The following is a 16473-nucleotide window of genomic DNA, read 5'->3' on the forward strand; positions in this document are numbered from 1 at the left end:
TTTTCTTGGTTGAGAATATTTTTATACTATAGAATATCAACAATAATAAAACAATTTTCGACTTTCTTTTTTTTTTTTTCAAATTTTGCTAATAACTTTTCAAATATTTATTCTTTTATAAAAACATGTAGTGAAAGAGGAGATAAAACATCAATACGATATGAAACTACAGTTTCAAATCATCAATATTGTACTTCTCTTTCACTACATATATTTATAAAAGAATATATATATATATATATATAATATAATATAATATAATATAAAAGGTGTACGTTGTCTTTAGCCTTATAAAATCATACTTATATGTTATAATATAATATAATATAAAAGAATATATATATATAATATAATATAATATAATATAAAACGTGGAGAAGAATATGATTTTCTCCTTATATGTGGTGTTCGACGAAGACGTCTTTAGCCTTCGACAAAGAATACGACGAAGGCCGCAGGTGTCTCTGGCTTTCTACGAAGAATGCAGCGAAGAAGAAGTCGAGTCGTCGCCACTCCGTTACCTCCTAGATCGAGATCGTTGAGAGAGGATAACGTCGGATCAAAAAATATTGAGATTTTATCGATTCTCTCTCTTCTTTGAGCACCTTCTTCCTCTTCTCCCTCGATGCACTCAAGCTAATGCCACTCAGTAGCGAGCGATCTGCATACCGGATTGGTACGTACCGTTTGTAGCATTAGAAATTAAATTCTTGATTTAAAGTATTTAATGTTACAATACCTTTTTAAGACAATTTCTATTAATACTTATAGGTACAATGGGTTGATTGCGGTATATTGAAAGACTAATTAGGAGCATATTTAGATATTTAAAGGATATATATGAAAAGAAAAAATCCAAAGGAAATAAAGAAATAGTTGAGTTACTTTTTGTTTTCAAACTATGAGAATAATGGCCGGAATTTGTTTCCAAAACCAAAAACTAGAAAACAAATTTTAGATGGAGGATTTCTTATTCCGACGAGAATCTACCCAACTGGCATACGCCTCCTTCCCCCCGACGCACGGCGGCGATTGGCTGCCGCTACGCGTTCCTTCTTTCCTCGGACGAAAGTCCGCGATTGGCTGCCGGCACGCGTTGATCTGTCGACCCGTTGTTGGTAAGCTGTCTCCTCTCTCCCTTCCTCCTCTGGCCTTGCATCGGCAAAGTCCCTGTGCCCTACGCCAGGGAGATGTGTTCCCTTGTCTCCTCTTGTCTAAGCTAGCAGCGGAACACCACCACCACGTTTGCCACTGTGGCGTCTGCATCAAACGACATCATCTTTCGTGTCTGTATCATGTGGCTCAACAATCGCGATGGGGTTTGAGAACGATACCCGGACGAACTATAGGCTATTTTGATTCTAGGAAATAGGTTAGAGGTACTTTCAGGAGACCATCCCAAGAACAGTTGCGAATTGTTTTCTATGAACAAGCCCAAACAGCTGTCCTTCATCTTTCTTCTTCTGACTGGAGATATCATCAGTTGGTGTGCAAATTGGGAGTAACGATTTATGTCGTCCCTCATCTTTTACTGTATAATTTAGCTTGCCAATGTGTCAAATCTTCAAAGTTGGTTGCGAGTGTCGTCGTGTTTTTTTAGCTTTTCTTTGCAGTCACTGTTTTGAGGAGGGAGTCTGTGAAAGACCGAAAACAAGAAACACTTACTAAAACAACCTTTTTCTGTTCTTTTTTCTAAATAGCAGAAAACTGTTCTTAAAAAGATGGCACCAAACAGGCCAGTGTCCATTATTCCCTTTTCCTATATATGTATATATTATGAGCCCATATTTCTTAGTTTGTTTCCTTTCAGTTTCTAGAGACAGAAGGTTTGAATAATGGAGAAGGATTCAAGCTTTCCAGGAGGATACGAGACGAATCTACTAGAGCAATTCGAAGTTATTTTGGAAGAAGATAAGCTTATGTAAGCTCAGCAATGTTCCCTTTTTCTTGCAGCATCATATGACAAATTTTCCGTGCCAAATATCATTTCAGCACCAAACTTTCAGGAAACCATGTAGTAATTGATAAATAGGTTAAGTGTGACCATGGTTTAAAATCTTGGTCTGGTGCTAATTTCGGTCGATGACCACACTGGTGCAATAACAGTACAGTCGACATACTGATGCTCAGTACAGGTCGGTGGAGAAAAGAGGGCAAGATGAGGAGGAAGAGGATGAGGCTTAACGGTAGGAGGAGGATGAGGTGATGACACGAATGAGGAGGAGACACCAACTATGTGGTGAGTTGGAGACTGTGATGACAGCACGACAGAGCGAGCGAGGAGGAGAGAAAAATAGAGAGAGAGAGAGAGAGCATTTGAGAAAAATATAAAGAAAAAAGGAAAAAAGGACAAATAACTGTTAAAAAAATAAAAAAAAAAGTTCATACTGATACCAATCAGTAAGCATTTTGGTACCAGTCTATTTTCCACCTGGTAAGCCTAATATGATGTTATACCAGACCGAACCAGGTAAAACCATCTAATTAGCATCATAGTCAGCCATTGGATTGGTAAATCCCAGCCTGAACCATATTTTAAACTTCTTGGGTGTGATATGTAAAGACTAGGTTTCTTTGTACTTTATAAAATGCTCTTTAATATGGGTCCTCTGGTGGAATAACTATTTAGTGCTTTTGGGCTTGGGATGTTTTTTTTTCTTTTTATCACATGTTTATAAATTTACATTTTTAATGATCATGCATTTTGGGTTTGCTGCTACTCTGTGCAGTGACGAAATAGGCTTTTTGCACCCATCCCAGTTTGCATCTCTTGATGAGGATTCAAGCAGTTCCTCTCCCACACTCGCAACTTCAGTTCGGTTAGCTGATGGTAACATTGAGACGAGTATTACAGAGTCAAATACAGTCCAATATGACAAGACAACCTTTTGGAATAGAGATCATAAGTTGGCAATCTCCACACATGTGCTCTGTCATTTATGTGTTGCTGCTCGGCATGTGTATATGGATGTATCCAGAAGATATAAAGCCTCTATCAACTTATCTCTGAACAGCGGTGCTTTCTGTAGTGTAACTTCTGGAGCAAACTTAGATCATCTTCTGGAAAATGAGATACTAAAACACACTAAGGCCTTATTGATTTTAAGTTTCAACTTTGCCAGTGCTTGGAATTGCAGGTCAGTTGTCATTCTATGTCTTCCTTGGTGCCAACTTGTTGACCAAATTTTAATAGACATCATACACAAACATGAGTGTTTGGTGAAATAAATGGACTAAACTTCTTCCCATTGTAAACATGGAATTTTTTGCAAAACATATACAAAGATGAAACAATCTGAAGTCTCCATAGACTATATTGTGTAAGATGTAGGGATTATGTGCTTGTATAGAGGAGCATACATTAGCAAGGTAAATAAAATGTTATTGATCAGTAGTTTGTGTCTTTACAGGAGATTAGTGCTTTCTAGGAAACTTGAGATTTCACTATTTTTGGAGGAGCTCCGATTCTCCACACTTATTCTTGCATATGCGCCAAAATGTGATTATGCCTGGAGTCAAAGGTAACCTTTAGTTCATTTTCCACTGTAGGAATTCTAAGCTTTAAGGTTCCTTTTTTGTTTTTTTTTCGGTCCAATCAAACAAACGATTCGATGTTAATGAATCAAAATATTGTTATTCAACAAATATCTAGCTGAACATATTTTATGTATGTTAATGCATATGGTTTGGCATTTCTTTGCAATAGTAATTTTCTTTTTTTTTTTTCTTTCTGTTGATGAAACTAATTAGAAAGACTAATTTTGAATCTATAAATTTATCCAAAACAGAATCTTTTTTCTTTTTTCTTTGCATTTTAGTATGCATGGATAGAAACACCAATATTTATAAAAACAAAGATGTACAACTCTTTGTATGCGTAAAAGATCTCTAAAGTCTTTCTGACAGATCAGAGGACTTGATAGTGTTTTACTTTAACCAAAAGTTTGGTTTTTAAAAAATTAAAGTTTATAATAAAATTCCAAAAGTCAAAAGAATAAATAGAAGTAAATTTATCCAATTCTTTTACATGTTTTTATAATCCTAATCAGTTTTGTAATAGATACATAGGTAATCTATTACATATGTAATAATGGCGCCTCCAGTTCATCATTCCATGATTTGATAAAAAGAACTATTATTGTCAATGTTAGACACTATTATCTGGAGAACCTATACTGTTAAACATGGAAGGTGATAGTTAATTGTGTATTCAAATACCACCCATTTATTTGGAAATACGTGATTACTTATTGCGTTTGGTTGTAGTTGTTTCTTTTGAAGAAAAGAAAAATTTGCCAAATAATTAAGTTTAACATAGCCATTGACTCATGCTACCAGAATTCTTTTCAGGTATCAAATTCATTTGTTTTCCATTTCAAAATTGGATTAACCTGCAAGCACCACTAGTTATTCAAAGAAGTACTCAAGGTATCAAGGTACCCATGTCTAATCCCCATTGGAAGGCCTCCTTAAGTTTTAAACTATGTGTAACTCCTTTAAAATCTATGATTCTACTAGTGCAACTCCATTAATTTACTTTGTCCAACTTTGCTTGGTGCATAATAATTGAGGGTTAGTAATGAGCCAAAGTTGTTTGGTAGAGGAATGAGACAAACTCGTATAATCCCTCCCTTTGAAGAACACCGCTACCTTTTTGCTTCCTCTATATCAAGACCAACTGAACAATGTGTTTGTTTAGTTATTACTCATGAAATATGGATACTTGAAATTGCTTGTTGTTCTTATTGGAAATTTCCTTGTAGCATCTATTTTTAAATAACTATTAAACAGACTGGTCCTTTAAGATTGCTTATGGGACATAGGATAACTTTTAGGGAGAATTCCTTTTTTACTCGAATACTTCTAGATTATGGAAATGGATATATGAATAGATAAGTTCTTTTTTTTGTTTGTATTAAGTGTAAATCTTGTAAAAATTATTGGAATGATTTTACTATATTTTTATAGGTTCTTATCATCTCTTCTATATTCTTGACATGTTCTGTTACTAAAATAATATTTTTTAACATGAAGAGGTTAGGAGTTTTAGTCAGTTGTTATTTATCATAAATCACGATATATGAATACTTTTTCTAAGATAAATAAATGCCAAACTGTTATATATACATATAGTTGTGAACTTGTGATATTTATGCTGTATTGCTCCTAATTTTTCAAGTTTTGGTGTATTGGCTTATCCATGTCATGTCTTGTCAACATATGATATATGTATTTATGCTTCATAGGCTGCATACATTGTATGCATTTTTATTTAATCGTTCAGAATGGTCTAGTTTTCAATTTAGTTTGAATAAGAAATGTTTTTCTGGGGGTTACAGGAGATGGGTTATTAAGATACTGGGAGAGAAGTGTCAGAACTTACAAGATATTATTAGGGAGGAATCTGATCTTGTGGAGAAAATAGCAGAGGTATATTCTCCTAAATAATTGCCTTTTCTTTTCTAAGTTGTTTAACTCTTGTCCATGATGTTCTCTCCATTATAGTTGATTTAATAGCTAACTAGACACCATTAATACAAATTAAGTAATATGACCAATATTTATGGAATGTAATCCTATTTCCTTACCTGCTTATTCCTAATCGTAGTTAATTAGTACCAGTGAATTGGCTGATCTGATCCAAAAAATGGACAACCAGACCCTTGAGCTGTTTGGGTTTATAACTAGATTGAGGTTGCATAGGGACCAGAACAAACTGATTGATCTGTTCTGTTTGCTACTAAACCGTAGAAGTTAGGCTGTCTAAGTTGAGCCAGACTAGTGTCATACAGATTAAGCAGACAGAAAGTCTAAATTGCAAGCTTATACAACCAAGTAATGAGCACAATCTTGTCCTCTAAGGTTTGACATCATAAAAATAAAAAGATAAAAAAGGCCCTGAGTGCCTTAGCGCCACTGCCCTGATTTCTATGTTCCTTCGCACAACATGACCACTAGTGGCACAATAGATCTTCTATGTTCCTTCACCCACATCATTTTCTCTGCACAGAAAGGAAAATAGAATAAAGAAAAAGAAGCCAACGAAAAGAAGAAAAGGGTCTGCTGCAAAAGCAACAGATAGAGAAGAAGAAAAGAAAAGTAAGAAAAAGAAGAGGAGGAAGGAGAAGAAGACTGAGAAAATAGAAAAACAGAAAAAGAGGGGAAGAAGAAAAAGAAGCTGCCAAGTGATGGCTACATTTTGTGATCTGGCCAACTGCTCCACAATGCACTACCACTGTCTTTAGGTCTAAAATACCAATCTGATTTATGGCTCTGGTGATTTGAGGTGTCTTTCTCATCAATTTTGGCTGACAAGCAGACAATCGAGTCCTCTTTGACCCTCACACAGAAGTTTTTAGGCATATCCCTTGCATGATCATTTTTGTTTGGTGCAGTTTTTTGCGAAAATAATATAGAGCTTGGTTTCTATCTGTTTCATTTTCTTTTAGATTTAATTCTTATGTATGGGAGCAAAATTTTGTTTTCTTGTTTAACTTTTAATTGGCTGATTCACCTTAAATGTCATATATTAGAAGCCATGTATAATATTCATGGACCTCAGTAGTATTTAATTGTCATATGATTTATGAATATGTTGTGGCATGAACAATAGATTTGATAGCATAATTTCCTTATTTATGCTATGCTAACTCAATTCTTGTATGTCTGCAGAAATCAAAGATGAATTATCGTGCATGGACCCACCGTTGTTGGCTTATATCTTACATGAAAAGAGTTCAGGTTAGATTATAGCTGATTTTCAATTTTTATAGGTAACAGAGGGCTTGATTACAAAATTATGTTATTGTGGTAGGGATGCTGATATCATGATTCATAATGCTGGTCCAATACTGGTTTCAACAAGGTCTTGGACCAGTATTGTATCAAGATAGCTAGCCATATATGAACCTGTACTTTTCAGTATCACCAAAAAAATAAAAATAAAAATAAAATAAAATAAATGTATAATCAAGTATTACCAAGATATATGTTAACATGATGATACTTGGTTAATTATATGCATGAAGCACTTATTTCTTTACTCTAGATAAAGTGATGTTGAGTTGATGTTGGAGGTTATATGATTGACCAGTGAAGTAACTGCATTTTGTTCTAACATCAACAAAATCTTACGTTGTTTTGTATGCTAAAATGGTAAAGATTCTTTGATTTTTAGTGTACCTAGTTTCAGTGAACGGCTGAAACTTTCGCCATTTGTTTTCAAGCATTGAATTTTACAGCAATTATCAAGATATAATGTGCAAATTGTCAAGTATGCACTGAAATAATTGCAGGTGCTTGGTGAGTTGGACAAATCAAAAAAATGGGCAGAGCTGCATGTTGCTGATAATTGCTGTTTCAACTATCGTAGAGTAAGCTTTTTCATAATGTGTTTTAATCCTTGCATTATTAGCCTTCTTAATTATGAATTTTTCGGTATTATGTATGTTTAGGTAAATTACAACACTAGTCATTATACCATGTGGTAATTTTCATTTTGGTCCCAAAACTTTGATTTGGCCAAATTGTCTTCTAAAATTATTAATTAACTTTTCAATCAAGTCCTACCATTTGCTTTCATTTATAATCATTGACGGAAAGTTTACTTGCCTTCACTTTAAAAATTGGCTTGCCAACTCGAAAAAACATCAGTGAGAAAAGTTATTTGACATTCCCAATATGATTCAAGACAAAATTCAGGGAACATGGGCATGTTGGATAACATTTTTTTGTTAATATTTATGCCATGTTTGCAAATTAATTGTTATTGTACAGCCAAATGAATCTTTTTATAATTATGGTTTAGGAAGTCAATTACAAAAAAGATTTGAAGTTTGGGACCCATTTGAAATTTGCCACAAAGTTCAAGGACTGGTGGTGTAATCTTTCTGTTGATAGTTAGTACATCAATTTATATACGTCCACTTGATTCTTTGAATATCATCATAATTGAATGATATATATATATATATATATATATATATATATATATATATATATCTATATTTATTTATTTATTTATACAGATATTAAGCAATACATACACTTGCACTGATTTAGTCTTCTTGACTGCAGCAATTGATGCTTAACTTGCTAGAGGGCAATCATTTGAAACATGGTGAAGCTTCCACCGATTGCAAGTTTGATGTTTGTTTTATTTGGAAGGTGAATTTCTTTCATTTAGGTCATGCTAGATCATGTTTTCTTTATATTGAGGATAAATGAGAATTGAAAAATTCCTTGTGGTGTTAATTTTTGGTAAACAGATACATTCATGAGATACTAATAGGAGTTAAAGTGAATCTCTCACCATGATCTTTCTAGGAACTGAAGTCAAACCAAGTGCATGTAAATTTGTTCTAACTCTATACTTCTCTTGTTTTCACATAAAGGAGTCCACGCTTAGTATTCTTGATTAGGGCAGTGGGCCTTGGTGGAGTGTTATTTCAAAACTTAGTGCGAGTCCAAATAATAGAAACAATCAACCGTTCCCATGCTCTAGGAGTACCCTCGTTGAGTGGGCTGCTTTTTCTATATGTATACTTTTTTTTCTAGTGATGCACAGCAAGGACTCCACCGTATACCTGTTGCTGATATCAGAAGCTAATATCAGTATCAGAAGCTGATGTCAGTATCAGGATCAATGGATTGGCGATGCACGATAGAGGCTGGTGAGGAGTTTGGTGCTTGTCAACGCTAGTTAGCTATGAGGAGTTGATGCTAACTTTTTAGTTATTTAAGGACTTTTATCAGTTTGTTTCAATTATGTTTTTATGTTTTTATTTGTTTTAGCTAGTCTAGGCATTGGGTCTACTTTCAAATCCAAGTTGCAATTAGATTAGAAAAGCATTAGAAGTATTTTGAAAGGGCATTTTGATCTCCCGGGAATTCATTAAAATTTTAAAGCCTGTGATGTAATTCCTCTTGGGCAAAGTAATCATATTCCTTTTTGTTTTTACTCTTTCTTTGCCTTTTTCTTTCTCTTCTTTCTGAAGATTTTACTGTTGATATCTTTTTAAGCCATTACCTCATTCATGCCTTATTCAATTGGTTTTATCTAAAGCCGTAAAATTTTCTGACACCCCTTTTTACTAAGATAATGCAACCACCAACAATGACACTGCAGCAACACCTTTTGCATCCCAAAACCACATTGCCACATCCCATCTGATTCATTACAGTACCATCAACTTCTGACTTCAGTATCAACAGTATATGATCCTGTCCAGAATGTCACTCATTTCAGTTATAGTTTTACTTGAGCCACATCCTATTCTTGGGTGGCCTACAAGCAACTCTCAACTCCAATTGATCAACATGTTCTTACTGCCAATTTTACCATGTATATGGTTACTGCAGCTTTTTTTTCTTGAAAGAGATTATTCAACCTGCTGAGCTGAACATGCTTTGGATGATTGTCATTTGGTTGCTTTCTTGGTTTGTTAAGTGTCATAGGCAATGCTTGTCAAACGAAGTGTAATTTATAACTGTAGTAATTGATATTGCTAGCTTATTCTTTAACTTGTCTCAGCTATAATCCATATGCATTGTTAACTTAGTACTACATTTACCGGTTGATTTTTATTGCATACTATCTTGTTAAATTTGCATCAGCTTTAGTTGCATATCGGTTACAATTACATAATTCATGTCATCCTCACCGCTCAAATTTCATATCCACATGGCCTAATATTTTGTTATGTCTGCCATTTTCATGACACCTAATGCCACAAATTTGCTTTCTTGTTCCTTACTAAGACACAATGATGTTTTCTTAACTATTGCAATAAGATAAAAAAAAACTGCGAATTATCTTTTTTTCCTTTCAGGAAGAGCTCCAATGGAATGAGTTGCTCTTAACTCGCTATATTGGAAGAGAGGTTTGGTTCATATATTCAATATCGCTAGATTGTTGTAAATGTTTGTGTTGCTCTCTTAGCAATAAAGGTTTTATGATTTTTATGAAACCACAGTTAAATTTTATGAGTTTTCAGGCAACATAATTTCTTTTCGTTTGGATATTTTTTCAAGGCCTTATGGATCCATCGCCGGTTCCTCTCTCAATGTTGGATAAAACACTTCACGACCAACGAAGGAGCAGTCATCCTGGATCCTGATGACAATCTTATTAGCTCCAAAATCAAAAAATTTCTTGCTAAAGAGCTACAGCTTGTAAAGTCCTGCCTGAACATCTCGCCCGATGAATTCGATGATACACAAGATCAAGCACGATATGGCGCTTCATATTTACTGTGGATTTTGAAGGTCCATGCATGACGATTATTTTCATTACCAGATCTGTTGCTGCATTGAGAAACCTTATGTTGAATCATCATCATGATGTTTGATTTTGTCATTTGTCCACTTCCCTTTTTCACAGTTCTTCCTGCCTCAACAATCCAAGCATGAAGAGATCATCAAGGGAGTCAAAGATCTGAAACCCATTCTGCTGAAGACTTGCTCAGGAAAAAATACATGTTGGGAAAGTCTACTAAATTGACTGCCTACCACAGGAAAACTGTTTAAGGTGTTATCTTCAGCTATTAATCTCTAATTTTATGATACTGCTCCCTTTAAAAAAGTCAATGATATCTGCAAACTGATGTGTCATTGTTAGTTTGGTTGACTATTATCTCTAAGTCAACCCTAATTGTATCATAAATATTGTAGTAAGTACAGTATTACTATTTTCCCATGGAAAATCTTATGAATTATTAATGTCAAAACATGAAGATTATTATTCCGACTATGCTACAGTCACATGGTTTGGGTATCGCATTGAGCCGCACAAAGCAGTGATCAGCAGATGAATCAGATACGGTCCAATTGAATGGTTGATACTACTGCATCTCGCTGCGGCTACTTCCCCAACAAATGTTCCTTATCCGGAACTCTTTATATCCTCCACCTCCAACGCTTGAACTGCTGCCCCTCTCGGTGAGCTCAGTCATGCTCACAGATGCCACGATGAACGCTCTGCATGAAGTCTTCCTCCACCAGTGCCTGCCTTCATCCACCCCCCGCATGAATCCCGTCGCCCCCCATGCCATCGCCTACGGATGCCGGAATCCAGGTGTCCCGTCGCCACAGCGCCACCAGGTCGCGAGGGCTTCTTCAGGAACCCAAGCCTCCCGACCTCAAATCCCAGATTCCGGGGAGTCCCACTACGTGAAGCTCCTCAACAGGTCCTGCAAAGCTGGAAAGTTCAGCGAGTCGCTCTACTTCCTCGAGTACATGGTGGGCAAAGGGTACAAGCCCGACGTGATCCTCTGCACCAAGCTCATCAAGGGATTGTTTGGTTCGAGGAAGCTCGACAAGGCGGTCAGGGTGTTGGACATCCTGGAAGCCCACGGCGAGCCCGACGTCTTTGCCTACAATGCCCTAATCAGCGGCTTTTGCAAGGCCAACCGCATCGAGGCGGCCATCGAGGTACTCGGCCGGATGAAGAGCCGGGGCTGCCCGCCTGATATCGTGACGTACAACATCCTCATCGGCAGTCTTTGCAGCAGGGGGAAGCTGGATCTGGCGTTGGAGGCTCTGGACCGGCTATTGGACGACAAGTGCCAGCCGACGGTGATCACGTTCACGATTCTGATAGAGGCGGCGTTGCTGCAAGGTGGAATCGGCGACGCGATGAAGCTTTTGGACGAGATGGTGTCGCAGGGGCTTCGACCTGACAACTACACGTACAATGCCATCATTCGCGGGATGTGCAAGGAAGGGATGGTGGACGCTGCCCATGAGTTCCTGAAGAGCCTGCCGTCGAGAGGTTGCGACCCGGACGTGATTTCGTACAACATCTTGCTTCGTGGGTTGTTGAGTCGAAAGAGATGGGAGGACGCAGAGAAGTTGATCGGTGAAATGCTTGAAAGAGGTCTGAAACCCAACAATGTCACCTACAGTGTTTTGATCAATTCTCTGTGTCATGAAGGCAAGGTTGAGAGAGCAAAGCAATTGCTCAAGGACATGATCAGAAGGGGACTGAAGCCTGACGCTTATAGCTATGACCCGTTGATCTCTGCTTATTGCAAGGATGGTAAATTGGATCTGGCTATAGAGTTCATGAACTATATGATCTCTAATGGTTGTCTACCAGATATAGTGAACTACAACACGATCCTGTCGGCTCTCTGCAAGAGCGGAAATCCATATCAGGCTTTGGAAGTTCTGGACATGCTTGCTGAGACAGGCTGTTCCCCAAATGTTAGCACATATAATGTGATCATAGGAGGGCTTTGGAACAGCGGGAACCGTTCGAGGGCTCTCGAGATGGTCTCGGAAATGATCAATAAGGGAGTTGACCCTGATGAGGTTACATACAATGTCCTGATTTCGTGTTTGTGTAGGGATGGGATGGTAAATGAGGCCATTGGTCTGATGAGGGATATGGAGAGTAGTGGTTTCCAGCCAATGGTTATCACATACAATACGGTTCTCCTCGGATTGTGCAAGGTTCACAGGATTGATATGGCAATTAATATACTTGCGGAGATGATGGACAAAGGATGTCGAACCAATGAAACTACCTATATTATTCTGGTTGAAGGTATTGCTTATGCTGGCCATAAAGCTGAGGCCATGGAATTGGCTAAAGATCTGGCCATGAGAGATGTCTTCTCCGAAGATTCTTTGAAACGGTTGAATCAAAATTTTCCCATTCTCGATCTTTTCAAAGAGATCCCCCAACCGGTTGATTAGTGATAACAACTGTTGCTTCTTCTAGCTATTGTTTTCTTTTTTTTTTCTTTTTTTTTTGGATTTGACCCACCAAATGATCATGTGAGCCATTTCCTCATAGCAGTTGGAAGTTAATTCTTCCTCTGTCACTGGATGGCAGAAAAGTTCTGCTGCTGCCAAAGATGGAAGTCTTGCTTTTTCTGTTCATGCTAATTTAAAGAAGGTACTACACTCTTTTGAAGGCAGTAGAGGAAAATCTGAGCTGGTACGTTAATCTCTAGCTTCTTGGCTGTTAACATTTCCATCCCTTATTCCTTGTTCTTTGATTTGGAGACACCTATTACTGCTAAACTAGTTGGTTGTTGTACAGGAGAACCATGTAGGCATGTTATTTTTCCATTCTTTCTTTGTTATATATCTTTCATCAAAAGTTGAAACCTGAAAACTTCTCAGCATTGCTGTTAAATAGTTCATGTGGTGTTTGTAAGGCTGCTTTATTAGAGATTATGATAAAATGGGCGCAATATCAAAATAGAAGTAAGATGCAATTCTTGTATGTATCATCATTTACTTCTCACTCATTCATCTCTATAGCAACTTTTATAAAAAAATTATTTTAATGACCTACAAGGAAATTTATCAATGATGTAAAAAGAATTTATCATTTGCAAGGAGCCACTCTATGTTATTATTATTATTATTTCTTGGTAATGGCATCTTTCTGAGCTGACTGAAGTTGCTTGTAAGCGCTGACTCTTTGGATTCATGTAGGATACTTCTTGAAATCAAAGACCGAGTTCTTGGAATGATGCGGCTGTCTTGTAAGAATCTTATCTTCCAATAATTATAAGATGCATGAGAAGTCTATGCTGAATCTTGGTTGTTGAGCTGACAAGTAGTTATCCAGATGGCTTATACAAATGCACTGAAGATTTCGGAAGACCACAGTCCATAGTTCTGACATGATGCTTCCATGATTCTCGATCAGCACACAAGGATCTCTATTAGGTTCTGGAGCTGCAAAGTCAACCTTGGTGAAAAAAGAATATGAAATCCACTCTCAGAAAATATGCTGAAGCTGAAGTGTTATTTGTTTTTACCCCAAAATTTTTTGGGGAGCTTGGGGCTCAAAATTCTGACTCTGCACATAGTCTTAACCACTGTAGTCTCAGAAACGGTGATATATGTCGAGTTATGTATATTGTGTCGATACATTCGAACATGCAACAAATGTACTAACACTGTGTCAAGATTCATGATGATTGTCAACAAGTCACAAATATATATGCAAAACATACTTCATTTTCTCTTCGACAACTTGTCACAATATGATAAATATTTATTTGCAATGGGCCATCAATCAGTGTTCAGAAGACTTTACATACTACATCAATTGGTGCTTCCATTGATATCTATTTTTCTAATTAATAGTGCAAAAATATGGTCCATATAGTTTAGCATTTGATTTTTAAAATAATAAATTTGGGAACCATTTATTTATTTTATTTATTTCTTATTTACTTATATATATTATGTATATATATGTGTATATATATGTGTGTATATATATACACACACACACACACACACATATATATATATATATATATATATATATATATATATATATATATATATATATATGTATACATATATATACATTTATATATTTATATATATATGTATACATATATATACATTTATATATTTACATATATATATATATATAAATACATACATATATAAATACATCCATACATATATATAAATACATACATACATACATACATACATACATACACACACACACATATATATATATATATATATATATAGTGCCTGCGAATATAAGATGCGACACCATAAAATATATATAGCATTGTTTACTACTTCGCCACACTTGCCTACCACTTGAAACTATTGGATCGATCCGTTCGATAGATCGGAGGAGAGGAGGAGGAAAGGAAGGAGCTCGGCGATCGTCGTGGTGATCAGGTAAGGATGACGGAGGCGGTGGTGTAGAAGAAGCCGGGGATGACGAGCGTGAGGGAGATGCCGCTCCTCCAGGATGGACCGCCGCCGGGCGGATTCCCGCCCGTGAGGTGCGCCCGGCGCATCCCCATCAAGGGCTCCAACGCTGCCGCCATCTTCCTCGTCGCCTTCTCTTGCGGAATGTACCAGGTCGACCAGGGTAATCGCATCCGCCGGTAGGTTGCTTGCCGCCCTCCGACGTTCCCTAATTAGTCCTCTTCTTTTGCTATGCTCGAAAAAGATTTATATCTTGTTTGGATCACGTTGGACCCAAAAACTTCTCTTGATCCTGTCTTGGTATAAGCGGAAAGAGAAGAGCTGATTCGATGCATTTAGTTTTCTTGCAATTATCTTTCTGCTGGATTGAAATTGAGGAAAAAGGTTTAAATTTTATGCTGGACGTACTTGGTAGTCACAATTTCACAACAAGAGGCGATATCATCGTGATGCTTTGAGTAAATTCGTGGATTCTTGGCGTGCTTGCACGCATCAAACATTGTGATGGGTGAGAAACACCCCCATGCACTTGATTGTCCTAAATACCATAGATACTCCTATGATGTTAGCACTTGGCATGAATACCTTTTGGAACCTAATACATACGCCTGAGGTTTTTACATCCGTATATCCGAAAGAAGTGGGGATATATGAATGTTTATCTATTATTCATGATATTTGTTGTATGTTTTTGACAAAAATCAAACTTATTTATTAACCAGAGAAGTCTGCTGGGACTTCATTTTGCTGTGGCTACAACAAAATTTATGCCTGCTAAGTAGTAGGAAGAATACTTGTGAGGTATAATAGCCCTATCATACTAGTAAAGACAGTTCCACATATGAACTACTCTTGGAAGAGCGGTTTGGACATCCTTTAAAGAACACTCTAAGAAGACCTCTTTCATTGGAATGAAGTTTTATATCAATTGTTTTTTATCTTAGATCCCTTAATTCTCTCAGGAGCATCCTCATATATCGGACTCTCATTCATTTCTACTACTTTTACTGCAGGGTTTACACAGTAGAGTGACTCCTTCAATTTGTATGCTGTGCTTAGTGCATATATATATATATATATATATATATATATATATATATATATATATATATATATATATATATATATATATATATATATATATATATATATATATATATATATATATATATATATATGTGTGTGTGTGTGTGTGTGTGTGAAATATAGTTCTGTTCTTACATCCATTGTTGCAAACAATAGAGTATATGCATTTTTCTGTGTGAAATGTTCTTTCTAACTCAGTGCATTTAATGCTGCTCGTAGAGCCATACTACCAATGCTTCAAGCTGAGAAGATGAAAGGTAAATAAATACATCAAGTTTGCAAGCTCGACACTACCCGTCAAAATATTCATTTCCTTTCTGTAACACTAAATATGGGGTGGTATACTATGGAGTCATTTAGGTTTGTGAAGGAGTGGAAGAAATATTTGGAAGAGGAGGCCAGGATTATGAAAGATGTTCCTGGATGGAAGGTAGGAGAGAGTGTGTATAACTCTGGAAGGTGGATGACTCCAGCAACAGGTGAGCTGCGACCAGACGTCCGGCGATTTCAAGATTCAGCTACCATGAGATCTATGTAAGTTTGGGTGTGTTTGCATACCTTCAAACTTTGCTCCAAACTTATTTGGTCCTGTTAAACCACATATGCATCTTAAACTCATACCAATTATATAGCATTGTGATTTGGATTTGATGATATCTTGTTCTGTTAAGCCAAATGAAT

General features: G+C 36.5%; 3 protein-coding genes across 6 annotated transcripts; 2 read left to right on the top strand and 1 right to left on the bottom strand.

Annotated features, from left to right (window-relative positions):
- Nucleotides 1-959: 959 nt before the first annotated feature.
- Nucleotides 960-10744, top strand: LOC104000566 (uncharacterized). 3 transcript variants are annotated; one of them, XM_018819869.2, is made up of 11 exons: nucleotides 960-1118; nucleotides 1811-1921; nucleotides 2730-3137; nucleotides 3411-3521; nucleotides 5340-5430; nucleotides 6673-6741; nucleotides 7296-7373; nucleotides 8077-8166; nucleotides 9831-9881; nucleotides 10033-10266; nucleotides 10382-10744. In XM_018819869.2, the coding sequence occupies exons 2-11, from the start codon at nucleotides 1836-1838 to the stop codon at nucleotides 10499-10501; spliced, it is 1338 nt and encodes a 445-aa protein (XP_018675414.2). In that variant the 5' UTR covers nucleotides 960-1118; nucleotides 1811-1835; the 3' UTR covers nucleotides 10502-10744. The 3 variants fall into 3 exon arrangements, with proteins under 3 accessions (XP_018675414.2, XP_018675417.2, XP_018675415.2); XM_018819870.2 differs by having other exon boundaries at nucleotides 985-1118; nucleotides 1796-1921; XM_018819872.2 differs by lacking the exon at nucleotides 9831-9881.
- Nucleotides 10739-13989, top strand: LOC108951573 (pentatricopeptide repeat-containing protein At3g04760, chloroplastic-like). Of its 2 annotated transcripts, XM_018819868.2 has the most exons (3): nucleotides 10739-12943; nucleotides 13450-13499; nucleotides 13586-13989. In XM_018819868.2, exon 1 carries the CDS (start codon nucleotides 10876-10878, stop codon nucleotides 12697-12699), a length of 1824 nt encoding a protein of 607 aa, XP_018675413.2. In that variant the 5' UTR covers nucleotides 10739-10875; the 3' UTR covers nucleotides 12700-12943; nucleotides 13450-13499; nucleotides 13586-13989. The 2 variants fall into 2 exon arrangements, with proteins under 2 accessions (XP_018675413.2, XP_018675412.2); XM_018819867.2 differs by having other exon boundaries at nucleotides 13450-13989.
- A 561-nt stretch (nucleotides 13990-14550) lies between these two features.
- On the bottom strand, nucleotides 14551-16297 carry LOC135594750 (uncharacterized; the record flags this gene model as incomplete). Its single annotated transcript, XM_065085260.1, has 2 exons — nucleotides 14551-14935; nucleotides 16155-16297. Coding segments are annotated over 2 exons (483 nt in total), but the record flags the coding sequence as incomplete, so codon positions are not given.
- Between the last annotated feature and the right edge of the window lie 176 nt (nucleotides 16298-16473).

The sequence above is a fragment of the Musa acuminata genome, chromosome BXJ1-10 (genome assembly GCF_036884655.1).
Source record: "Musa acuminata AAA Group cultivar baxijiao chromosome BXJ1-10, Cavendish_Baxijiao_AAA, whole genome shotgun sequence".
Taxonomy (NCBI): domain Eukaryota; kingdom Viridiplantae; phylum Streptophyta; class Magnoliopsida; order Zingiberales; family Musaceae; genus Musa; species Musa acuminata.